The sequence below is a fragment of the Capra hircus genome, chromosome 26 (genome assembly GCF_001704415.2).
Source record: "Capra hircus breed San Clemente chromosome 26, ASM170441v1, whole genome shotgun sequence".
NCBI lineage: Eukaryota > Metazoa > Chordata > Mammalia > Artiodactyla > Bovidae > Capra > Capra hircus.
The window spans coordinates 37,847,092-37,874,644 of NC_030833.1; the positions used below are offsets into that span (position 1 = coordinate 37,847,092).

Here is a 27,553-nt window from a genome sequence, read left to right on the forward strand (position 1 = left end):
AATAGAGGTCTTTCCCCCTAGCTAAACAAACTACTCAATTATATTTCTGCAGTTCTGTATTTTAAAAAGGTAAAGATTTAGTTGGGTTGAATTATATAATAAAACACATTTTCAGGTATTTAGTCAAAGTAGCTCGTGGGCAAACTTCTATGGAAGTAATAGTAATACACTTAATATAACTTATTTATGAGTTTTAGAAGACACTTACCGCGAAACAATGGAATGCCTCTGACCAGGAGGTATACTACCATCCAATCTCAAGTAAGTGACAGAGGGTAAATGAGGTTTGAGAAGATCATGCTCTACTATATCCAGCATGCTTTTAAGTTGACAGAAGATCAGTATCCTGTGCTGGGCTACTACAGACTCCGTGCCACTCTCGGAAGTACTGCCATTTCCCAGACCACAGTCCAACAGCAACTTGAAGAAAGAATCACTTGTTATATACAGGTGTCTCATAAAAGTAGGCAATCAGTCTCACTGAAATAAATGCGTCTCTTTGTGCTGAGAAAAGGGTAACTTACCTATGACCTGAAAAACAGGTTAGCACTTTGGGCTATCGTTATGTAATATTTTCTACTCTAGCCCATGTGAAATCAAAACTCTTCATCCATTAATTATTCTCAATAAAACTTAAGCCAGAAAAGCTATAAAACCTCAAACAATAATGAAGTCCAGATCTTAAACAGGCTTTCTTCTAAGGGTAAACTAAAAGCTGAGTTTTGCAATAAGGAGCTCACCGTCTGTGATATGATGTACTACTACAAGTGATATGAGCAAAATGGCAGAGTAAGCAGTTTCTAGAAAAATAAATTCAAATGGTCCACAAGACCATACATTATAATCAGAGTGATTATCACAGTGACAAAAAGAGAAACCTTGAAAACACCAAGGGAAGAGTGACTCCCACTACCCCTGCTCTGCATGATTTGTGGGCTTAAGTTTCCTGATCAGGGAGCAAACCCAGGCCCTGGCAGTGAAACTGCTGAGTCCTAACCACTGGACCACCAGGAATGCCCAGAAGTGACTTCATGTGAAAGGGATTCTCAATGAGATTAACACCTGTTTTCTCATCAGAAGCCATGGAGGTCATTATCAAGAAAGTGAAAAGAATCTATAGAAAGGGAGAAAGTATTGCAAATTATGTATCTGATAAAGGCGTAACATCTAGAATATAAACTCCTAAAACTCAACCAGAAGAAACAGTCCAATGAAAAAATAGCTGAAGAACTTCAACAGGTATTTCTCCAAAGAAGATATGTCTTAATAAGCACATGAAAAAAATGCCATTATTAGTCATTAGGGAAAACTAATCAAATCAACAATGTGACACCATCTCATACCTACAGTGATGGTTAAATCAGAAAAAGGAAAATCTTGGGGAGGATGTAGAGGAGTCAGAACCCTGGCACATGGTTTGCCATGTAAACGTTACAGCCACTGTGGAAAGGTTTGATAGTTCCTTCAAAAGTTAACCACAGAATAACTATGTAACCAGCAGTTTCACTCTCATATCTAACCCTAAAAGAACTCAGACAGATACTCGTAAGGCAATGTTCACTGCAGCATTATTCACAACAGCCGGAGGTGGAGGCAACCCCAGTGTCCGTCAGCACACGACTGGGCAAGGAAATGTGGCTTGCGGCGCTGTGCTCAGTGTGTCTGCCTGTGAGCCCATGGGCCCTAGCCCGCCAGGCTCCTCTGTCCAGGGGGTTCTCTAGGCAAGAGAACTGGACTGGGTTGCTATGCTCTCCTCCAGGGGCCCGTCCTGAACCAGAGATGGAACCCTGGTCTCCTGCTGCAGGTGGATTCTTTACCATCTGAGCCACCAGGGAAGCCCGCAACGTGGTGGTGGCGGCGGCAGCAACAGTGGAAGAACATTATTTGGCCATAAAAGTGAAGTGTGGTGCATGCTGGGACACGAAGGGAACTCAGGAATAGGGAGAACTAGCCAACCACCGAAGAACAAACATGGGATCCCACTTACATGAAATATTTACAACAGGCATATTCATACAGACAAAGTAGATTAGAGGTTCCCAGGGTTATAGAAAGGAAAGTGGGGAGTTACTGCTAAATAGGTAGAGTCTCCGGCCTTCCCTGGCAGCCGGGTGGTTGGGACTTCTCACTCCCTCTGCAGGGGGCACGGGTTCAGTCCTGTGCGCTGCACCGTGCAGCCACAATAAATAAATATAGGTACAGAGTTTCCATCTGGATGATGGAAAAGTTCTGGAATAGTGGTGATGGGTACGTAACACTGAATGTAATTAATGCCACAGAATTCTACATTTCAAAAACAGTTGAAGTGGCAGTTGTTATACTTTACCACAATTTTTTAAAAAGCTGTATGAAAAATTTAACCAAATTTTTTGAAAATGGTAAATCAATCAGTAATCCTTCGGAAAAGCAAATTTGTCTACTGTTACAGATCAGGAGTGTACAACACATATCTAACACTTAAAAGATGCACTTACTTGCTTCAAAGCTGAGAGTTTAGGGGCGTGCTGAATATCACGGAGAGAAGAATTCTGAGCTGCAAGTTTTTCAGTAGTACTCTTGAACTCTGGATGCTGAGGTGTTAAGACTAATGCTGGATGGTTGCACAGTTTACGTAAGTACTGTAACGCCTTTAAGAGGAAAAAAAGCATGTATGAGTCTCCTTCCCACGACACAAATATCTGTATCTCAGGATCTTGTCCTGTGCTACCGCATGTCTAGAATGCCCTTCTTCACCTTCTTACACTCCTATTCATCCTTCAGGAACCAGTTCAAATATCTCATCTGTTATGTCTTCATCTGTACTTCTTGTGCAATTTGTGTTTATTTCTGTGAGAGAATTTATAACCTATAAATTGTACTGTGATGTCTATCCTCCCCACTAGACCAATGACCTTCTCATGACAAAAAGCCTTATTAGCTCCTACAGCTAACCCTTTTGAACTGAAAGTGCCTTATAATGTTGCTAGATCATTCTAGAATTAGACATCATTTCCTAAAGGAAGGTTCCTCAAACATTAGTGGGTATGAAAGCTTCGTAAGATCCTTTTATATCTGTATATCTCTCCCCTCTACACAGTATTTTGATCCAACATGTCTGGTGGTGGGAAAGGGAAGGTGGAACTATGTAGTTGTGTTTGAGAACCAGGTTTGTTTCCTCTGACTCAGCCATACCCTTGTCTTCGTCATTTACTGGGCCTATGATTTGGGTCTCACTTTTGGCACACAGATTTGTATCAGTAAGCTCCACTGCTGGGCACTATGATAAAACTGGGAGAGGTATGAGCTTTCAAAATCACCTTTTCCTGTTTCTATCTTTAAAAATGCTGTAGTATTTTAATATCTTCATATCTTGGTGACAAGGGGGGGTTGGGAGATATTCTACAGTGGAATATTTCAAAAGGGAAAGAAAAAATGAGTTGATGCTTTCTCTTTTTTCTCAAGCACATTCATCATCTGTCTCAGGACTTCTGTACTGTATGTAATATCTCTGCCAGGAATCATTTCCTTCCACGAATCTACATGCCTCAACCTTCGTTCAGATCTTTGCTCAAATGTCACCTTCTCAGTATATCCCTGATCACCCTGTTGAGAAACTACTACCTACCCTGACTCCTATACTGTATAAGCCCATAGTTGATTTTCCTTTACTTGATACATGTTTTTTATTATATTTTCCACCCCTAGGGTCTTATTCACTGCTTTAATTAATCCCTGAGGTTACAAAAATTACTGCCTTGTGGTAGGTATTCAAATATTTTATGAATAGGAAACAAAACTCTTCATGTAATAACATATTGCAGTTTTCACTTTAATTTTAATATTAAATTACCTATTACTAATTATACTAACATGAAAATTAAATTGGCTTTTACCTATTTTCAAGAATGTATACATAAAACTGAAAAAATTAGATAAATCCATATTTCAGTGTTTCATATAAACATTGCTGTACTGAAGAGCATTCTTCAACATTTAAAAAGTGGGCTATAGTATGTACCTGGAATACATGACCTGTAGCTTTAAGCTTTGGTTTTTCAGTTTCTTCAGAAAGTGCAGCTGAAGAAACTGTTTCATCAACATCACACTTGGCACGAGACTTAGCAAAGTCCTCATAGAGCTGAACCTGTAAATTCCCCACAAAAGCAATAAGTATATTTTTTTCAATTGTTCAAAACATAACTAAAAAAGGCCAGTAAGAACAGCATGTAAATCAGCCCTCATCGAAGAAAATAAATTACACAACCTACTTGAGTATAGATGATCCACTGCATCGTGGTAGATTCCTTTTAAATTACATTTAGAAAACAAGTTTAACACATTGTTCAGCTGCTAAAATATTTTTTTTTAAATAGTCAAATCATCCTAAATTCAATTTTTCCACTCTATTCAAGAAGGTAAATAAGTTACCGATAAAAGAGAGCCTGAACCCTTATAAGTAAATGAGGAAATCTTCCTTAAGTGAAGTTACATGGTCAAGACCCTAACAGGTAAGTTTCAAAAGACCCAGTTTTAAAACAGATACTAACCACAGAACCCACACCAAGTTTAAAGTATTTCCTTATGAGTCTGGGTTCCTGCTTTGTATATGTTAAAACAATGTGAAAGGGAAGAAATCTACAGTGCTAAAGAACAGAAGTCAGAGAATAAAAACCTATAGGTGCAAAACAAACCCAGATGTCACTTCCCTCTCCAGCTCCCTTCCTCCAGACTACTTAAATGTGTTTCATGCTGATGTTATAATACCACCATAATATCTCAGGTTTTTTCATATGGCACCTTTTCTTTATCATACTTAAAGTCTTCATCTCATTACTCTGAAATTTTTCTTTCAAGAAACATTAATCCGATTTTTACAAACAAGGGATGGGGGCCGAGAAATGATGTAGATAATATCACAGAGCTCTTAGCATTTACATTAGTGTTTTGTCCACAAAACTGAAGTTGGGTAGATAAATTCTAAAAGATTAACTGTCTGTATACTGGAGGGGAAAGGAGCTATTTTGCACATACGTCTATGTATCTTTTATTCATTTGAACCATACTAAATCATAGAAAGTGAAGAGGAACTAAAAAGCCTCTTGATGAAAGTGAAAGAGGAGAGTGAAAAGGTTGGCTTAAAGCTCAACATTCAGAAAACGAAGATCATGGCATCTGGTTCCATCACTTCATGGGAAATAGATGGGGAAACAGTGGAGACAGTGTCAGAATTTATTTTAGGGGGCTCCAAAATCACTGCAGATGGCGACTGCAGCCATGAAAGTAAAAGACGTTTACTCCTTGGAAGCAAAGTTATGACCAACCTAGACACCATATTAAAAAGCAGAGATATTACTTAGTCAACAAAGGTCCATCTAGTCAAGGCTATGGTTTTTCCTGTGGTCATGTATGGTTGTGAGAGTTGGACTGTGAAGAAGGCTGAACACCAAAGAATTGATGCTTTTGAACTGTGGTGTTGGAGAAGACTCTTGAGAGTCCCTTGGACTGCAAGGAGATCCAACCAGTCCATTCTAAAGGAGATCAGTCCTTGGTGTTCATTGGAAGGACTGATGTTGAAGCTGAAACTCCAATACTTTGGCCACCTCATGCAAAGAGTTGACTCATTGGAAAAGACTCTGATGCTGGGAGGGATTGGGGGCAGGAGGAGAAGGGGATGACAGAGGATGAGGTGGCTGGATGGCATCACCGACTCAATGGACATGAGTCTGAGTGAACTCCAGGAGTTGGTGATGGACAGGGAGGCCTGGCGTGCTGCGATTCATGGGGTCGCAAAGAACTGGACACGACTGAGCAACTGAACTGAATTGAAATCATCTGATACTGACACAGACTGATGCTGATGCTTATTAACCTAGAACACAACATAAACATTCAAAGAGAAACTTCTGTATAGGCCATATTTTACTAAGACAAGAGATAGCTTCCCCTTAAAAAATACCACACACACACACACACACACACACACACACAAATACTACACAAGGAAAGGCATACGATAAACGCCTTTGACAATGGTCTCTATGTACAAAATCAGAACTGGGCAGATGCCAATACTTCTCTTGAAAATTTACTGGCAATACTTCAGAAGAGATGAGGTCCCACTTCCCAACTCAGCCCTGATGTATACACCTATAATGCTGCTGTAAGGAAAAGACATCACAGGCAGACCTCTGGCCCTAAAAAACACTGGCTTACTTCTTTATCACTGGCTTACTTACTACTTTATCATTTTAACGTTCCAACTTTTCCAATTAACTCGAGACATATAACAAAGCGATTATGACAGTAGATTTTGTATTAATGCTGTGTTGAAAATGCACAAACCCATATGTGTGCTTATATACCCAAACAGATTCATTTAGGTTTTCTCTACACCTGTTTGAAACAGAATATTCTTGAAGTCTAAGGAAGTAGAAGCTAGATTAGAGCAATAAAACCAAAGGCTAAATCCCTTTACTCACTATCTTTATGACTTATTCAAAACATTCTAGTAATAGACACAGCATCAACCACCACAATCACCAGATTCCTAACCTGGAGAGGACTGAGAGTACAGTAATAGTCTTGAATAATTTTGGGTGGTAGATCCTGTAAAACATCTTCTTTCATTCTTCTCAAAAGAAACGGCAGGACCTGGCGGTGCAGTGCATCCATTGCAAGAACACCTGTTAATAATTATTAACAGAATTAATTTTATTCTATTTTTCTCATTTCTCTAATAAAATTAAATGACTTCCCTCAAATTAGATATAAATTAGATTCACGTGCATAGAATATATAATGGTATCTCTTTGTCCTACCTGCTTCTTGTTCTCGACTGGAGCTTCGAGCATCCCTACTTGCTAATATAGGTTTACCATACCGAGCAGCAAACTGGCGTTCAGTCCCCAAAAATCCTGGCATGAGGAAATCAAATAATGACCACAGCTCCAAAACGTTGTTCTGAATATAAGAAAGGAACACCAGTCATCTTGTGTGCTAAGATTATTTCCTTACACTTAAAAATGGAACATTAATGAAAGCCCACTGTAATGACATAGATGAGAGAGATTATCACTATATTTCTGGATATGAGTCTACATTTTATTGTGTAAAATTTGGAGAAAATACTCTATCCTATTTAGAGGAACTTAAAGTCTTTTCCACAATAAGCCTTGGTCCACAGTATTTAAATCTTTTTGGTCGGTTCTATCAAGTTGTAAATAGAGCAGAATGATGAATACGTTTCTTGTTTTTCTGAGACTAAGATTAATAGCAAGATTTAAGAAATTTGGCCATCACCACCATTTATTCAACGCAGGAAAACCTAGAAGAGTCTGGTTATAGGTCATGTCTAGCCAGTATTTTTGGGTCATGAGAAAAGGTAAAGGTTCTTTCCAATTCTACTTGGAGTTTCACAAAACAAAAACCAAAAAAAAAACAAAAACAAAAAAACCCACACTTTTCCATTTTGGATGCCTTCCCAGTATGTGTGGATCCTAAGGTACCACCCTATCTGTTTACCCCTTCCAGAAGCCCTTCTCACTCTGCTTAAGCTCTGGCTCACCATGGTGGGCTGCCTTCCTGCAGTGAAGCCCTTCTAACTGCACTTGGGCTTTGCCTCCTGACTCACGGGCTGCTGCTGCTGCTAAGTCGCTTCAGTCATGTCCGACTCTGTGCGACCCCATAGACGGCAGCCCATCAGGCTCCCCCGCCCCTGGGATTCTCCAGGCAAGAACACTGGAGTGGGTTGCCATTTCCTTCTCCAATGCATGAAAGTGAAAAGTGAAAGCGAAGTCGCTCAGTCATGTCCGACTCTTTGCGACCCCATGGACCACAGCCCACCAGGCTCCTCCGTCCATGGGACTTTCCAGGCGCCTTCTCCGGACTCATGGGCTACTATAGCCTAAAATCACATTTTAAATATGAGATTTAAAACCAGGTTTGCTCAGATACTGCTACATACCAAATGAACCATTATAAAAGCAAGATAATTATTGGAAATTATTCCAAAAACTAAAAAAAACCTCTTCTTTAATTCACTGTCAAATGCCAAGTAAAGAAAAGGTAAATAATTACCTGGATTGGTGTTCCAGAAAGAATAATCCTATAATTAGCAGTCAGTTGTTTTACTGCTTTTGACAATTTTGTTTTTCCATTTTTGATGACATGGCCTTCATCAAGAATACAGTAGTTAAATTTAATATTTCTAAGGAAGAATAAACAAAAAATGTTAGCATCTTTTACTACATGTCAGGAACAATATGAAGAGTCTGACGCAGAAAGATACAATTCTCTCTGAATTTGACACTGTTTTCCTTTAAAAATTTTTAATTCTTACCTAAAGAAATCTATGTCATTTCTCACAACATCGTATGAAGCCACTATGAGATTGTGCCTTTTCACCTGGTGCTGTAACCTGCATTTAAAAATAAGGAAGATTAGAAAATGGGGAATCTGCAAAGTTTGTAATATACTTTCAAAGTGGAAAGCACAGATGCCATTGTATAAAGTGATTTCAATCTGCCTACCAAACCCAATATTCCTTTCTGCTTACTCGACATCCATGACCCTGCTACCTGAAGGCCATTCTCCTTACAACTTGGTCGTGTGGCCCTAACTCAGTCTGATTAGAAAAGAGGTGAGTACCTGACTCACAGTGTGAAGGTCATTTTATTTGCCAAAACCTCTTCCTTGGAGGCACACTATTCCTTCATCATTCCATGTTGTGCTGGGGGCCGAGTGCGAGCCATCAATCACATGTCCCCATAATCACCAAAGAGATGAAGCATTTTAATCAGATCAAGCCATTCACAATATTTTATTCCCCAATCATGGAGGCTGGTTTGGGGACACGATGCAATCAAGGCCGGCCAGTCTGAGAGAATATCTCTGTTCTTTACAGTTGCCAAGCTAGGAAAATGTAGGCCTAAGACTGCCCATGACCTTTTATCTACACCAACAATAGACAAAAGTCCAGTAGAGACCAACAGAACAAGCTATGCATGAGGAAGAACAGTAATTTAGATGTACCCGAAGCAAGAATTCACCCCAAGATGCTCAGGTTACTTAACGAATTTCCTGCTTGCTAAAGCTAGTCTGAGTTGAGTTTCTACCACTTATAAATGGATGAATTCCTTTAAGTAAATTCTTTAAGAGTACAAGCTCTTGAGCTGCCTGTGTTCAAATCTTCATTTAACTATACCTAGTGACCTTCTATTTAATTAGCTGAGTGATCTTCTTCCCAGGCCCCATGTCTGGACTCCTCATCTGCAAATTGGGAACAATAATAGTACCCATACCTCATAAGGTAATTAAAAGAATACATGGTATTACATAAATGTAAATAAAACTGCTTAGAATATCTAATGCCTGACCAGTAAGTGCTCAGTATATGTTAGCTATTAATTCACAGGAGGGCAGGAAATCTACGGACTAATCAGTAATCTGTGACTATCCAAGCTTTAAAAGACAAACTGGAATTAACGATACACCACTCTTCAACACCTGTATTTAGGAACAGAGATGTACTAACAGAACTATAGTGTTCTATGGGACAGGGCAGCTAGGGCAAGCCACTGTGCACCAAAAGCACTTTTGGGGAGAGGAAAGAAGGAAGAGGTAGCTCTCAGGGAAAGTACACAGAAAATGAAGAAATAACAGAAGCACCTAGGAGATGCTATGATCACAAGACTTTAGGAAAGGCACCAAGAACAGTTTTGGTTCTTGACAGTTTCCTAGCTCCAAAAACTTAGAGCCTAACTGACTGTTGACAGTGGTTAATGTCCTTACACTTTGTATTTATGATTTATTTCGCTAGGCCATGTTTTAGCTGTGGTTTTTAATTACAGCACATGGGATCTAGTCCACCAACCAGGGATTGAACCCAGGCCCCCTGCATTGGGAGCACAGAGTTTTAGCTACTGGACGATCAGGGAAGTTCCAAAACTTCTTAAATTTTGATGAGTCTCACCGATTACATTTTTAATATGTTCATTCACCTTTCTTAAATAAGTTAAAGTAAGTTTCTATGTCTGACAACCAAAAAAGCTAACTAGAATTCATTTTTAATAAATTTTATTCTTCCAAACTACTTAAACATTTTTTGGTTATACAGTTCTTACCTTATCCTTTCAGTAGGAGGTCCAGTATAATGCAGTGGATTGAGATATTCTCTGGAGCAAAATTTACCTACTTCATCCACCCAATGACCTGTTAATGTTGGTGGACAAACCACCAAGGAAGGAAGTGGCATACATTCTGCCAATTTTGATCTTGCATATTCCTGGGCCCTTTACAACAGCAAAACACAATGAATTAACCAGCTTGCTTATATTGCTCAGCATCTGAAAGCCTTGTGTTAAAGTAACATTTAAAATTACCTGTGACAGTGATCTCCTGCTAGAATACAGATGGACTGTAAAGTCTTCCCTAAACCCATGTCATCACACAGAATTCCATGAAGCTTATACTTATTAAGAAATGCTAACCAGTTCACACCATCCTGAAACATTGGGAGAAAGAGAAAAATGGTAAATGTGAACAGATCATAAAAATATTTTTCTGTAAAGAACATGTTTACAAAGACCAAACACACTGTATTTTTACAGGCAGGGAGAAATAAATGGATATAAGACACCAAACACAGGAATTTTAATTATTAAATCAATCTTTAAATTCTTCAAGGTACATTTAAAAGGAATAATCAGTATTTATAAGATAAGTATAAAACTTTACCTGTTGATATTTTCTGAGTTCAGCATTGATTGGTACTGGAATCTTGTAATTTTCTAACTTTTTCCCATCTAACAATTGCTCCAAAAAGTGTCTTTCCTTGGCTTTCAATTGGATTAATTCTTCTGACATATTTGGAGGGTCCGGAATGCCTGCCTAAAATTATTTTTTAAGTGTATTAAAACAATTTGCTACTATCTATTAATTTGTCTATCCCCAGATTATGAAATTATCTCAAGTCTTATCAAAATGTAAATGCAGAGATAACACAATATTATAAACCAACTATTCTCAATTAAAAAAATACCAAAGGTAACACACACACACACATATATATGCAAAGAAAAACCAATTCAAAAATAGTATCATTTTAATGACTGGAAGACAAATATTTAAGAATTAGGTTTTAAAAGCACTATATAATGAGATTATTAAATAAGCACATCTAAGTGAAGAGGAACTAAAAAGCCTCTTGATGAAAGTGAAAGAGGAGAGTGAAAAAGCTGGCCTAAAGCTCAACATCCAGAAAACGAAGATCATGGCATCTGGTCCCATCACTTCATGGGAAATAGATGGGGAAACAGTGGAAACAGTGTCAGACTTTATTTTGGGGGGCTCCAAAATCACTGCAGATGGTGACTGCAGCCATGAAATTAAAAGACGCTTTACTCCTTGGAAGGAAAGTTATGACCAACCTAGAGAGCATATTCAAAAGCAGAGACATTACTTTGCCAACTAAGGTCCGTCTAGTCAAGGCTATGGTTTTTCCTGTAGTGATGTATGGATGTGAGAGTTGGACTGTGAAGAAAGCTGAGTGCCAAAGAATTGATTCTTTTGAACTGTGGTGTTGGAGAAGACTCTTGAGAGTCCCTTGGACTGCAAGGAGATCCAACCAGTCCATTCTAAAGGAGATCAGCCCTGGGATTTCTTTGGAAGGAATGATGCTAAAGCTGAAGCTCCCGTACTTTGGCCAACTCATGTGAAGAGTTGACTCATTGGAAAAGACTCTGATGCTGGGAGGGATTGGGGGCAGGAGGAGAAGAGGATGACAGAGGATGAGATGGCTGGATGGCATCACTGACTTGATGGACGTGAGTCTGAGTGAACTTTGGGAGTTGGTGATGGACAGGGAGGCCTGGCGTGCTGCGATTCATGGGGTCGCAAAGAGTCAGACACGACTGAGCAACTCAACTGAACTGATGCTATTTTAAGAACTTAGCTACAACTTATTTTTCCCATACCATTTGTTTCTTGATAATGACAAAATTGTATTGTTTGTTTTAAGTGGAATGCTGTTACTATAGAGCCTCTTAATTTTAGTGTTAACGGTTACCCAGGGTACTGGTTCTCAAAATGTGGTCTGCAAACCCCTCAGGATTTCTAAGACCTTTTCAAAGGGTTACTGACTGCAGCTATTTCATGACAAAGGATAAGACATTGTTTGCTTTTTCCACTGTGTTGACTTTTGCTCTGATGCACAAAAGTAATGGTGGGCAAGACCACTTTTGCCTCAGAAAAAATCAAGGCGGTGACACCACCAAGTATACGAGCAGTCACTATTACTTGCAGCCATGCACCATCCTTTTTTTAAAACAAGCTGGTTTCACTTAAGAATGTCATTGAAGCAGTAAAAATAATTTTATTAAACCTCAACCTTTGAATGGCACATCTTTTTTAACACTCTGTGCAACAAAATATGAAGTATTCCATAAAGTATTTCTGTTTTATACCATGCATACTGAAATACAAAATATTTAGGAAAAGCACTTGTAAGATTTCTTAAAATTGTGAGTTGACCTAGCTGTCTTTTACAGAACGAGTTTACTTGAATGGACTGACAAACTATGGTTATTCTGACTTGAGTATCTGGCAGATTATTTTCTTTAAAAAATTTGGTCACTTCAAGGAAAATGAGTGGCACAACTTGTTGCCAATGATAAAATGCAAGCTGTCAAAAGAAACTTAGCACTGCAGGTGCTTCCCAATATTTAAAAATTTTCTGTTGGGAGTCTGTTTTTTGTTACTGTATGCTCATATGAATCAACCTTTAAAAGATTTACATAACTCAGCGAGCCAGTGTTCTCCAAATGACCAATGCTTTGTAAAAGGTCTATTCAAAAGTCTAATAGATTTATTCTTTAAATGAATTAATAAATCTTTTTCCACTTTTCGCTTTTAATTTCTACTACAGAAAGTATAATAAACAAAAGTTCTTTGGGGTCTTTAATTTTTAAGAGTGTAAAGAGGTACAGAGACCAAAAAGTTTGAGAACTACTGCCCTATGATTAAGAAATGTAAACTTAAAAGTTAAGTAATATTCTGAGAACAGAACTTCAATTAAATTCAAGTGTATGTTTCTTATAATACCAGAAATAGTATCAGGAGTGAGGTGTATATACTGTCTTAAACTGATTATATGTTATATTTTCAAAAGGGGTTTTCTGTTTTTGCCATGCTGTACAGCTCAAGGGATCTTAGTTCCCCAACCAGGGATCAAACCTGTCCCCTCTGCAGCAGAAGCTCAGAGTCCTAAGCACTGGACCAGCAGGGAATTCCGTCAAAAGGCTTTAGAATTAACAACTTAATCAAGATAGAAACCAACATTTTAACACATTCAATATCCTAATGATAACCATCAAAACAAGGCCTTTCTGCACAGTGCTTTGCGTGGAGGTAACAAATCTTCAGGCATTTATCCTCATGGACCTTTTAATAAATAACAGCCAGATATAAGGCCGTACTTCCCAGGTGGCACTACGGGTAAAGAACCTGCCTGCCAATGCAGGAGAAATAAGAGATGCAGATTTGATCCCTGGGTTGGGAAGATCCCCTGGAGAAGGAAATGGCAACCCACTCCAGTATTCTTGCCTGGAGAATCCCATGGACAGAGAAGCCTGGAGGGCTACAGTCCATAGGACCACAAAGAGTTGGGCACAACTAAAGTGACTTAGCATAAGGCCATACAATGAGGTACATTTCCTAACAATGATTAGGATTCAAAAATATTGTACAGTGCCAGGAACCCTACCATTGATATCTTCCTCACTCCAATTCCTATAAAAGCAACAAGAGTGCAGTGCAGGGAATAAAAGCTTCTATCCAACCCCACTGCTTGATAGGCACTGAATGCTTAAAGCGGAATAGGAATTAACCTGCATGACATTCTTGTTTCTACTGCTGTGTCTTCAAATTCACAGCATCTAATCTGTCATTAATCCTATCCAGTGTGTTTTTATTTGTAATTGTATCTTTCAACTCAAGAAGTTCAATGTGGGTTGTTCTTATTTCTTCCATTTCACTCTTTATTATACTCATGCTTTCCCTCTACCTTCTTGAACATATGGAGCATATTTCAATGACCTTGTGTACTAATTCTATTATCTGGGTCATTTCAGGGTCTGCTTCTATTGATTGACTTTTCTCCTGGGTAACTTCTTTTTTTCCCTCTGGCCATGGCACATGGCTTGTGGGATCTCAGTTTCCCAACTGGGGATTGAACTCTGGTCATGGCAGTGAAAGCCTAGAATCCTAACCACTAGGCCACTAGGAATTCCCTCTGGTTAATTTTTTAAATGTGTGCTAAATATCCTAAGTTTTATGCTGTTAGGTGCTGAAGTTTTGGGGGTTAAATATTATAGTTTTTTTAGTTTTTTTTCTGGGATGTAGTTAAATATCTGAAACCAACTCAATCCTTTAAGGGTTGCTTTTTTAAGGCTTTGCTAATGTGGGCTCAAGTCAATCTTCTTGCAAGGGTTAATTTGGCCCCACTACTCAGGCAGTGTACTTCTGAAGACTGTACTCAGTACCCTATAGTAAGTCCTTTGACTCAGCTTTTTTTTAACCAGATATAGTCCCCCAGCCGAGAGACTGTTCCAAAGTATTATGCTCATACTTTTCTAGTAGAAATATAAAATGGTACAGTTTTCTGGGAAAACAGTTTGACAGTTTCTTAAGAAGTTAAACATCATATGACCCAGTAATTCCATTCCTAAATGTCTGCTCAAAAGAAAGAAAAGCAGGGACTTCCAGGTGGTCCAGTGGTTAGGAGTCTGCACTTCCACTGAAGGGGCATGGGTCTGATCCCTGGTCAGGGAACTAAGATGCCATGTGCCTCACAGAGAAAGCAAAGAGAGGGGAAAAAGCTTACACCCAAATACTTCACATGTGCATGCTCACAGCAGCATTACTCATAATAGCCAAACGTCCATCGACTGATGAATGGATAAACAAAATGTGGTATTTTAGTGTATTATCTGGCCTAAAAAGAAACTACTGGACACATACTTCAGAATGGATGAAATGCATATATACTTATTTCTCGAATTAAAAAATCCCATAAAAATATATTAAGTGGCTAAGTGACAGGGTCCTGGCTTTTCTCTCGATTCAAGCCACTTCTATTTCCTGCACTGGCCACATATATTATTTCTGTCCCATAAATATACTCCAAAAAGCTTCAGCCTTGCATTCTGCTTTCTCCATAATCCAACAGACATATCATTTGCTTTTTACACTTTCAGTTACCATCTCTCAAATTTACCTTTCATATAAACTCCAGAACAGAATCTTAGATATTACTGGGATACTCAGGAACACACTTCTAGAATAGCATCTAGAAATTAGCATCACCTAAAGAATTATCATTCTTTTACGAACCATAGTTTTATTTAAAAGTGTTAAAAAAAATTACCTATTAAAACATAAAAGTCTTAACACTTATAATGTAAACATATTCAACATCTTTTTTAAAAACTTGTTCTTTAAAAGGTGTCACAATTATTATGAAGTTATTGAAAACATTAAGTTCATAAACCAGGTTATCATCAACTTACCTCAAGTGGCATGAGTCTAATTAGTGTTGCAAAGCACTGTGTAGCCATGAATCTTACGCTGTCCGTCTGATCACTCATCCTTCCCAACACAGGCACAACTAAGAGCACAATATATGGAACGATACCAACATCCAGTTGTTCCATTACACCTGAGTAAGTTACTAAGGAAATTTCTAATGGTTCCAGGGTACATGTTTTCATAAACAAAATCATACACCAAGACTGTGACTTCTAAAACAGTTCCTCATTGCTTACCTGTATTATGAGGGACTGACTATCCCTCAAGGTCTATGATTCAATTATAACAGCATTTATACAGGGTTACTCCTTTGTAAAAAGTATGTAACTTTCTCAAGATTAAGAAGATGATTTTTTTTCATCTGAAGAATGCTGGAGGGAATCTTTACTAAGATTTTTTTCCATAAAGAAATTCCTACAAGTTTCTAGAATTCACATATCAAAATAAATTGATTTACATTGCAAGCAAGGGAGCACAGCTAAGTGTCAAAGATTAATTCCAATTTTCCCACCAGGATCCTAACAACCCTGAGCTGGAGACAGCAGGTCCAGTGAGTTCAGTCCCATAATCTTCAGCATTTCTTTAGCTAGAGTTTCTATGGGTTTGATCTCTATCCATCTTTCTTGCTCTTAGACCAAAATATCTTTTAGGTATTTTGAGTTAAACAGTGTTCATGGATGTCATACCCTTGGTAAAAAGTTTGTCTATATATTTCTAGTTAATTAATCGTTTTGCCAGACAATCAATGAACAAAGCAAACATAGTAAATTTATAAGAACTACCTACATAGTATCTGATTAATACTGGGTTGGCCAAAAAAAGTAGCATAACATCATACAGAAAAAGCCAAACGCACTTTTTGGGCCAACCTCATATTTAAAAATACACTGACTATAAATTTTTTGCTTATAAAAAGATCTCTTAAAATTAACAGTAATTGTTTAATTTTTTGTGTGAATATTATAATAAAATGTAAATACAGGTATAATATAATGCAATAAAAATAACACTGAAATAAAATGTAAAAAAGTAGTTTTTTGGAACAAGGGCAGGTTGTGTGCACATTTGTTTTTGGTGCTGGGTTTTTTTGGCTTGTTCTCCTCCCACCCCCTAATCCTGACATGGCCTGCTCAGCAGTGAAAGTGCGGAGTCCTAACCACTGGACTGCCCTGTATATATCTGAATAAATTGTATTTTAGTCACTCTTAAATAAAGCAAATATAATTTGAGTAGTTTGTCAAAGTGAAAAAGGATACAGGCAAGTGCTTCAATTGCACCCTCTTGTTTGATATTGTCATCAATTGCTCCCAGCCATGGAAGAACCTTCTCCAAAAATATATTCATTGTTTCCATGGTAGCTATTTTGCTCATGACGCCCACACAACGAGCAGCCATATGCCTCACTGCAGTGCTGGGATACTGAAGGCACATGTAAAGATGAGGCAAATGCAGTACCAACTAAAAACAAAAAGTTTAAGACAAGTCAGAAGACTCATTAGGGAATCTAATGTTTAAAATACAACTATAATGGCCCTTACTCAGAGGTTCTCAATATTCCAAGTGATGCTAAATCCAAGAATTATCTCCAGTTACCTTAAAACATTGTCAGAACATACTCAATAAAAATTTAATCTAAATCTTCATTATTAGAATGCTTTTAAAAAGAATAGATGGGTGCAGAACTTCTCCCCTGTTGAATATTCTCTTAAGCATCAGGGAACACTCAATACTTTCCAAAATTCGTAGGGAACACATCAAAGGCACTTGCATGATTCTCCTACTGAGGCTTGGAAAATGACACTACACATCATCAGCCGCCTCCAAATCTGGCTTAGGTTTAAGTACATACTTTGTATTCACTGGGTTGGGTGATCCTGATTTTGTTCTAGGCACCATACTCTGGTAGTTATTTTCCACTTTAACTTCCTGGCTTTCCATATGCAATATAATCACAAGAGCATGACATATCCTATTATTTAATGTCTGATGCACAGAAGCCAGGATTAATGCTGATGAGAGTCAGGTACTTGCTCAACAAACTAGCCTTACTGTTCAACTGAATGCATCCTATTTGATCATGGAGGGTGAGCACATACAGATGAATTCTGCCCTTCTTTACTAATGATAAATTCACCAAATTTAACAAGTAAAAGAATATGCTTTATTACTATATAAACGGAAAAGTTTCCCTCTACTCTCTCCTATATGAATAGAGAATCGACGCTAGCACCCTTTATGATGTTATAAATTGCAGAGAGCTTCCTAATACAGTTACATGGAAAGAATAATATCAATACTTTATTCAGTGGAAAAACCAGATAATTAATTCTCTGGTCTATGTTCCTCCTCCCTCTATTCTAATTTTTTGTTGAGAGTTATTTTAATAGTTAAAAAATAAACCCATGTTCTATCTCTGCCACTGACTAGTTTCATCTCAGAGAGGGAACTCCCTCCTACCATTACATTTATCTAGGGAAGCGATCTTATCATCTGTATTCTCCTGTTCCTGGACTGTATTATTCAGACGGTGCAGATGAACAGGGATGCAGCCTTCTTGTGTGTCTGCAGCTGGCTTCAGGGCGTCAGAGCCCTGTTCCTACTGCCCTGTACTCTGAGCTCTCAGAGTGGGTTTTCTCTCATCACACACCCAGCTCTGCCTCAAAGCCTGGAAGACTTAAGCTGTCAGGAAGAAGGAATCTAGTTATAGCATCTAAAAGAAAATGAAATCATAAGGGACGACATCATAGTTGCACTTTTCATTCAAGCCCAAGTCTTTCTAATAAGGCTACTCATTGTATTAGGAAAAAAACTACACTTGCATTAGTTAGTTACCAGGGGATGAAGCGCAGAATCCATTGACACTGCTGCTGTTTCAAAAACTTGCAGAGAATTCACCAGTTCTTGGGCAGGGCCATCTCCCTTTTCCAAGAGGGACTTTCCATCTATTAAGATACATTGATTTAAGTGCATATTACCTTACAAATAGTTTTTCAAAATCCAGAGCTTACAAAAAGTCTTAGCACCCCCCAGCTACTGTGGGAGAGTCTCTTTTGCTTTATAACGTAAAATGAATTACATCCTTAATTTAACTGCTGAAGTGCTACTCCTAAAGAACTAAAGAAGCTTAATATAATGATCCATTTCAAATCTCTTTCTAAATACATAACAGGAAAAGTAAAAAGCAAGAAAAGTATACAAAATGACATGAAAATCAATGTTTTTCACCAACCTTCTATTTAAACCTTACCAGCTGGCCTGGGATAGACAGGCACAGGCACCGTTCTTTTATGAAGACATATGTAATGGATATACACTGGAATCTGTTTAAATCCCAACTCGGAAAAATATGTACACACCAAAATTATGTATGTCGATTGTATTCCTCAGTGGGCCAACCATTGCATCCCAGAGATGTGGCAACTTCACTGCCATTTCACCACCAAAATGCTTCACTATAGTTGTCAAGGCAAACTCAGCTCCTCTCCGTTGTACCAAGTAAGGCTTCTGGGCCTAAAAATTAAATGTTAGGTGAAAACAAGATTTCAGAAAAAAGTATAATGCTTTCAAAATGTTATTAAGAGAATTTAAAAATCAGTGTTAAGAATTCAGTATTACCATTAACCAATGAAACAATTACTGGACATGTTATAATTATAAAACACCTCTCAATAAATTTACATAGGCATAAAATCCTGAGCTAGATTTTTACATCCAAAATAAAATACTTTTGTCGGGCTGGAGAAAAGAAATAGAAGAATACATGCTGTTTCTAGAGATAGTCCTAAGTAACATGTTTTCTTCTTCTCTCTATCCCAAAGAAACTTACCATGATCTGCCCTTATTTATATCTGCTTAAGGGATAGCACGGCTTCCCTGATAGCTCAGTTGGTGAAGAATCTGCCTGCAATGCAGGAGACCCCGGTTTGATTCCTGGGTCTGGAAGATTCCGTGGAGAAGGGATACGCTGCCCACTCCAGTATTCTTGGGCTTCCCCTGTGACTCAGCTGGTAAAGAATCTGCCTGCAATGCGGGAGACCTGGGTTCGATCCCTGGGTTGGGAAGATCCCCTGAAGAAGGGAAAGGCTTCCCACTTCAGTGTTCTGGCCTGGAGAATTCCATGTACTGTATAGTCCACGAGGAGGGTGCAAAGAGTTAAACATGACTAAGTGACTTTCACTTTCAAGGGACAGACTATAAGCATCTGTTTCATTTAACAAGATTAATATAACCTCATACTTAGCAGTAATTTCATAATAATTAAATACAAAATACGCCCCCCAGAAAGATACAATTATATTTTTAAGTAAAGGAACTATGCAAATCATCAAAGTATACATTTTTTATTAAAATTAACATAAGAATAATATAGTTAGCGAAAAAGTCTTTATTTACAGAGTATTTTTAAAGGAATATAGACAATAAGATTTTGGTTTAAAAAAACAAAACTTAAAATAGGCCTATACTTTACAGAAATATATTAGAAACACATGTCTTTAAGCACTGATAGTTTATTGCTCAACTCTGGTAAGTTCCTATGTCTTGCAACTAGTAGAGCTACCTAGAGAATTCCACTGTTAAAAATGTGACTGTAAGATTTTTTCAAAACCAAACAGTTAGAAAACAGTTTTCTTCTTTTTTCAGCCACACAGCAGTGTGAGATCTTAGTTCCCTGACCAGGGATCAAACCTGCACTGGAAGCAGGCAATCTTAACCACCGGACCACTAGGGAAGTCCCACCAAACATTTTTTTAAATTGTCTTTAAAAACTGTACTGTAGAACAAGTAGATCAATGAAACAGAACAGAAAGCCCACGGAGATCCTTAAATATAGGAAAGCAGGATATATAACAGAGGAGCCATCATCATCAACTACGGATGAAAAGATTCAATGGTGGGATAACTGGTTGTTCCTATGGGCAAATAAATTTAGATCCCTACCTCACATCACACAATTAATAAATTTCAAGTTGACTAAAAGGTAACAAGTTATTTGACATTATAAACTTATCCTCTGAATATCAGCAGTAATTCCTAACACTGATAAGACTGAGAAAAGTTAGCTTTCACTATTACTTAACATCTCCGTAGTCACTGTTACAGGAGTGAATTAGTTCACATTCATGAATGACTTATACACCCACTATGGAGAGGGTTTCTTGCTAGGAAGATAATCAGAAAACTAAATTGGTAAAAATAAGAAGCTTGAGAAATTTGAAGTTTGTAGTTTTTCTGAACTCTGTTGCTGGAGTACTCCAAAAAGTTATTAGCCCCAGTTCATTCACTTAAAAATGTAATTCTAGAAGCTGATATGACAATTTAGCTCTCAATCTGTAAGAAATTTTGTTTTAAAATCAGAGTATTCAAAGAAGAAAAACTATTTACCTCATCAAGTTCAACAAGGAGGTTTCCACTACCTCCTGTAGGAAGATCTGCTATTTGAGCTTTGACGGCTTTGGGGGTAGGACCTCGCCTACTTGTGATAGCAAAAGCAGCTTTCTGATGCCGATAGAGTGTAATTATACCCCGGTGCTTGGTGACAGTATGATGCATTCCATCTTTTTCAGAGTTGGATCCTATTAAGGAAAAAAGTCACAAAATCCTTAAAGCATATAACCTCCAACCAAAGGTTTCCTGCTCCAAAAGATACAACACATTTTAAAATTGTCTTTTAAGCCTCAATTTTTATAGGCCAATGATATTTTCTCTAGACAATGAAATGATCACAAAAATCAGTAATTTGCAACATTAAGTTAAACATTTTGATCTGCATAGGACCATACTTAATACAACTAAGGTTGCAGAATCCTCTTAACAACCAGAAATATCTAATGCAAGGCTGACTGTACCTCCTTCTGTTAAAAGTACATTAATTCTTTAAAAATGAGTTACTGTTTCCAGGCATTAAAAAAAACACATTAAAAAATACTGCAAGTAAGTTCTCTTTTAAAAAAAAAATGTCTATGCTGCTGCTAAGTCGCTTCAGTCATGTCCGACTCTGTGACCCCATAAACAGCAGCCCACCAGGCTCTCTCGTCCCTGGGATTCTCCAGGCAAGAACAGTGGAGTGGGTTGCCATTTCCTTCTCCAATGCATGCAAGTGAAAAGTCAAAGTGAAGTCGCTCAAGTCATTTCCGACTCTTAGTGACCCCATGGACTGCAGCCTACCAGGCTCCTCTGTCCATAGGATTTTCCAGGCATGAGTACTGGAGTCGGGTGCCATTGCCTTCTCTGAGTAACCATGAATTCAGAAACACCAACCAATGCAAAATATTGTTGCCTCAACTAGCCCTCAGGGAAGGGGATGGGAAATTAGGACTAAGGCATGTGACAAAACATTGGTCCTTGAGACTAGACTACAAAGAGCAGTTACTACTTTACATATAGATTTTCTGGAGGAAAACAGAAAAGCTGTTTAAACATTATTTGATAACAGAGTCCAGTTATCTCATAAGACATGTACTAAATTAGAGGAAACAATTTTATAGGAAGAACTTTCAATCACCATTGGATGCAGTTTAGTTTTCTAGCCCTGTTAACAGTAAACCCTATAATGATGATCTTGAAAGGGAAGTTAAGGGTTAATACCTGTCTTATAGGATTTAGTCATCTTAAATGTGAGAACTTAAAAGACCTCAAAGATATCAGGTCTTTTATAAAAAAACTTATGAGTTAAGAGGGCTGTGATTTTAATAGCAATAAGTACAAATTCTCTCAAAATGGTAAAAAGCTCCAACATAAACTGGATTTTGCTTAATACACCTGTAGATAACTGCAAACAAATTTAAACGGTTAATTCTTTCTCTACCCCAAATAAAGGTTTAGATATATACCTTTAGAATTTTCCTGGCCACTTTGTGTTGGTACTGGACATGTGACAGAAGGAGTTAGATATGGGTCCACACAAAGTGAGCTACAGAGATTTTTAATAATTTTTGAATTGGGACAGGGAGTCCTTGTTGTGCACTGCTGAAGTAGTTTGGCCATCCATTGAGCTGCGTAGTTCTGCACTAGCGTATTCTCTTCTTTTTTAATTGTCTCCATTAATGGTTTTATAACAGGATTTAATTTCTCCGGAAGTTGCTGCAAGCTCACGACTGCACATGCAGCAAAAGTATGCACTCTCAACTGCAACACCTGCCACTCCTGGTTGGTCTCTGTGACTGTCATTTGGACCTGCTGTCGTTTACTATCTAACTGCTGTAATACTTGAGGATTTAAACTGAAGGATGATGTGACTTCATTAAAAACAGTAGTGACCTATTAAAGAAAGAAATCAAGAATCATTAATGACATCAACCCCAAGCAGCCTATAAATTCTTAAAGGGAAGACAGCAAGCTTTCTGTTTCAATTGTAAATTCTACAATAACTAGTACATTTTAGTATTCAGTAAACTAAATGTCTAAAACCTTCCAAGTAAACTTTATTTTAATCTGACTTAATTTAACATTGTATTATACTTTTTTAAGAAAGACACAATCTCTTCAGAGACTTCTTATATTTCAGTGAAAAATCAACACATAATGCCCACATAGTACTTTGGTGAAATAACACTGAGCAAATATAAATCAATTCTTTGAGAATGGCATAACAGTTTTTAATTCTTTAATTACCAAGAACTGCTTAAAGCTATGACTGTGGCATCAGACTACTTTACAAGCTCCATTAAAAGACTGTTCATTGTATCTTTTTTAAAACAATGAGATGTAACTCACATACAGTATACTCAAAGTGTACAATTCAATGGTTTTTACTATATTCAGAATTGTACAACCATCACCACAATTTTAGAACATTTTCATCATCTCCAAAATAAAACTCAATACCTATTAGTAGTAACACCTCATTTCCTCCATCCTATGTAACCACTTATCTACATTCTATTTTCACAGATTTGCCTATTCTGGACATTTTCATATAAACTAATCTATAGTCTTTTATGACCAGATTCTTTCACTTAGCATCTTTAAAGGTTCACTGATGTTTTAGCATGTATAATTACTTCATTCCTTTTTTTGGCTAAATATTATTATACTACATGGGTATACCATATTGGATTCTTCCATTCATTAGCTGATGAATGGTTGGGTTGGTTCCACCTTAGTTAATATTACAAATAATGCTGCTATGAACATTTACGTACAAGATTTTGTGTGCACGTTTTTAAAATTACCATTTAAAGATAGCATGATGGCTTACATAACAAAAATAGTCTTCTTGTTTGATAATAACTGGAATCATAAAAAGTCTCTATAAATGGATCCAGTCTGATCAATGTTGGTCAGAAAAGTCTGTAACATTAAAGAACCTAACTTTTTAAAAATGGATAACGCAATTTTTCAGACTTAGAAATGATCAACTTTCTTATGGGCAAGACTGATAATACCAGATTTTATTATGAGAAGCACAACACACACACAGTTAAGATCTTCCTTTATCACTAAAACTATGAAAGACTTTAAGATCTTTTATCACTATAAAATATGAAAGATTTTAAATTGAGTTTTATCTGTTTGATTGTGATCTGTTCTTTACAAACAAACATGATCATATACCACTTCTAGCTTATATTCTCCACTTCGCTTTGTCTGATTTGTGTGTTCAAGCTCTGCATAAGATTATTTGAAACAGGGTTTCACTACTAAAAGTTTAAAAACACTGTCCTAAATACACTATGCTTCTGTCAGTTTTCAATGCTTATAGGCAGCTTAAATATGAGTAAAACCAATGTCTTTATACACTCAAAAAAACGTTGAGACTAATGTGGGAGATACACAGGTAGACAAACACAATATAACGTGAAGCTAAGGTAAGTGCAAACTGCTGCGGTGGCACAAGGGTGGCTTAACTCTTCTCAGGTGACAAAAGCAACGGAAGCTTGCTAGAGGCAGTTAACACTTACGCTAGGTTTTTAAACAAGTCCAGTCCGGAGTTATGAGGACATCTTGGAAAAAAGAGTTGAGGTAGTGAGTGGAAGTCGAGGCACTGTTCAAGGAACTGACAGCAGTCATCACGGCTTAAGCACAGGGCTTAGATGAAAGAGTGTCAAAAAATGAACTTGGTATGAGCACAGAGGGTTGAGGGTAGGGAACTTTTGGCAAAGGGAAGAGGTGTTCAGACACGAAGAGAGAATAAGTGAAGCAAAGAAAGTGAACAAGGGTGGTGTACTTTTGCAAGAGAAAAACTAACTAGGCTTAAGTGGAGGAAGTTTGAGAAATAATGAGAAAAGAGATGGGGAGTTTAGAGGTGGTGCTGAAGGTAAGAAAGGAAAAAACCAAAATCAAGGAAAAAGAGAATACTACTTTTTAAGTAGGGGAGGGATGTGTTCAGAATGGCACTAAGAACTTCACTAGTCTGGCACAGCAGGCAGGGTGAAATGAACCAGAGACTGCCTGGAGCCTTAGAGATGAGTCAGGACCTAGTCATAAAATACTAAGGCCTTTGACTGGGTTGTAGTGATGGAAACAGAGAAAGAATAAACACATGAAACTTTCTGAAAGGAAATGTTAACAAGATTTGAGACTGTGGATAAAAAGGGCTATTTTCTGTTAAAAAATAAATTCCAGTTTTGGTGGTGTTAAGTTTGAAACGACAGTGAGATATCCAAACAAAAAAGCCTAACTGAAGAACACAACAGAGCGAGAGGAGACAGTACAGCCCATGGATAAGAACTGAATTATGCGAATGGTGAGAGAGACAGCAAGACCGTCAGAAGCGCCTGTTTCTGGCAGGTAAGAGAAAAATAGGAATGCAAAGGAAGGTACGAATAACAGCTCTTAGCCAGGGTCAAGATTAATCTTTTAAAACTATTCTTTCCTCAAATATGCTCTTCTGGAGACTCTGATATCCTAGGTTAAAACCACTGGACTAAGGAAATTGATGAAACAGAACAGTAGTTCCACTAGGGACTAAGAGGTCTGAATAAGAAAAGCTTTAAGAGGCCATGTAATAGCTTTAAAAAAATCTTGTCAGAAACACTAAAAAGGGACCCCAGACCTTAAAGAAAATTTGCGATTTTATTCTAAGAAAGCAAAACATGGGGAAGGGGAGGCAAAAAGGAGAAATTATATAAAAACAATAAAGAAGACTGGAGCAATTTTAGCTTTTTCTCACAGGCGAGACCAAAAACAATTTCAACTACATTGTGGTTTTTTTTAATAAGAAAGGGGGATAAGAAATGAAATGTGCTCCTTCACAGGATTAATTCAAGTAAAGTAGCTGAACTTCTGATTCTATAACTCAGGAAGAACTCTTTCACACTTACCTAACCTCAAAGACTTACTAAATACAAAGAGACAACAATGAAAACACTGCTGCTGGCATACAGAGACAAACAGTATAAACATCTTTTCAATAAATGACAATGGAAAAATTAGGTATCTATATGAAACAATGCAGTCTCTATTTAGCGCTATATATAAACATAAATATGGATGATTAAACATTAAAACTACAATGCTTTAGAAGAAAATGTGTGTGAATACCTTCGCCACTTGGAGATAAGCAAAGGTACCTTAGATCACAGAACACAATAACCATAAAAGAAAACAACTGATAAACTAGACTTCATCAAACTTAAAAATACCTGCTCTTTCAAAGACAAAGCAAGCCTCATATTGGGAGAAAATGTTCTGAAAGCATCTATATGATAAAAGGATTGGTATCTAAAATATATTAAAAAAACTCCTACAACTCAATAATAAAAAGACAACCTATTTAAAAATAGACAAGAGCTGAACACACATTTTGGAAAGGAAAATCAACAAATGGTGAATAAGACATAAAAAAGTGTTACACTTACAACAGTCATCAAGGAAATGCCAAATTAAAACCACAATGCCACTGTCACACAAACACCAGAAAGGCAAAAATTACAAGGAGTGACCAGCACCAACTGTTGGTGATGATGTGGAGCAGCCAAAACTCTCATATATTGCTGATTAGAAGGTAAAATGATATAGCCACTTTTGGGAAACTACAATTTTTTATAAAACTAAATAAACATCTCAGCCTATGACCCAGCAATTCTACTATGTATTTACCCAAGAGAAATGAAAACATGTCTTAAAAAAAGCTTATACAAAAGTGTTTATAGCAGCTCTGTTCATAACAGCTGAAAATTTGGAGCAGCCCAAGTGTTCATTAAGAGAAGAAGGGCTTACACTTAATGTGGCAAGTTTATACAATGAAAGAAAACTCAGCAATACAAAAGAGTGAACTACTGACACATATACCATCACAGGTGATTTTAAAAAACATCATGCTGAAAAAGATCCTTACACTGAACAGCACAGAGTGTATGGTTCCATTTATATGAAATTCAAGAACAGGCAAAAGTAATCTATGGTGCATGAGAAACCAGAACTAGGGTTCTCTGAGGGTAGGAGATTGACTGGAAGTGGGTATGGCACTGGCTGTATCTTGACAGAGGTTTGGGTTTCAAAGGTATACATTTCTGTTAAAATTCATCATATATTCCATTGAAGATTTGTATAATTCATAGAACATAAGTTCTACCTCAAAGAAAGAGCAAATCACCATAAAAACTAAATTTTAGTTAATGACACAAAAAAGAGCAGAAAAAGGGAAAACCCTGAATTTTAGTTGAGGTGTACTGATAGCTGTCTGCAACTTATTTAGAAATACATTAAAAATATGAATGGTTGCATATTGCAATTAATACATATATGATAAACCAAATTTAGCAAAGTGTTAACTGGAATCTAGTTGGTGTGTATCTGAGTATTAATTGTATAATTCTCTTATGTTTGAATGTTTTCACTGTAAGTTAGGAAGGGGGAGAAGAAAATACTCAGAAACTTTTTTTTACCCCTATACTCTGCCAGTCTTAGGCAAAACTGAGAAATGACAAAAGGCAACAGCTTTTTCTAATAAAGGTGTATTGGTTTGTCAAAGCTGAGATTTTTTTTTTTTTAATCCCTTCCCCATTCTCTTGTTTGAAGAAAAGTCAATACAATGAAATAACCTTTCCAA

The 27,553-nt window shown here is 37.3% G+C and overlaps 1 protein-coding gene across 2 annotated transcripts in view; it reads right to left on the bottom strand.

Annotated features, from left to right (window-relative positions):
- Positions 1 to 27,553, bottom strand: part of BTAF1 (B-TFIID TATA-box binding protein associated factor 1) — an 86,311-nt gene that overhangs the window by 4,669 nt on the left and 54,089 nt on the right. For both annotated transcript variants that reach the window (XM_005698209.3, XM_018041408.1), the window contains 16 exons: positions 22,392 to 22,818; positions 20,944 to 21,134; positions 18,918 to 19,071; positions 18,394 to 18,503; positions 16,818 to 17,019; positions 15,543 to 15,691; positions 10,714 to 10,866; positions 10,359 to 10,480; positions 10,101 to 10,268; positions 8,318 to 8,395; positions 8,056 to 8,185; positions 6,798 to 6,939; positions 6,532 to 6,662; positions 3,998 to 4,123; positions 2,475 to 2,627; positions 209 to 420 (listed from right to left, as the gene is read on the bottom strand). In XM_005698209.3, the coding sequence (XP_005698266.1) occupies positions 209 to 420; positions 2,475 to 2,627; positions 3,998 to 4,123; positions 6,532 to 6,662; positions 6,798 to 6,939; positions 8,056 to 8,185; positions 8,318 to 8,395; positions 10,101 to 10,268; positions 10,359 to 10,480; positions 10,714 to 10,866; positions 15,543 to 15,691; positions 16,818 to 17,019; positions 18,394 to 18,503; positions 18,918 to 19,071; positions 20,944 to 21,134; positions 22,392 to 22,818 (2,648 nt within the window). The remainder of the gene's footprint in view (positions 1 to 208; positions 421 to 2,474; positions 2,628 to 3,997; positions 4,124 to 6,531; positions 6,663 to 6,797; positions 6,940 to 8,055; positions 8,186 to 8,317; positions 8,396 to 10,100; positions 10,269 to 10,358; positions 10,481 to 10,713; positions 10,867 to 15,542; positions 15,692 to 16,817; positions 17,020 to 18,393; positions 18,504 to 18,917; positions 19,072 to 20,943; positions 21,135 to 22,391; positions 22,819 to 27,553) is intronic.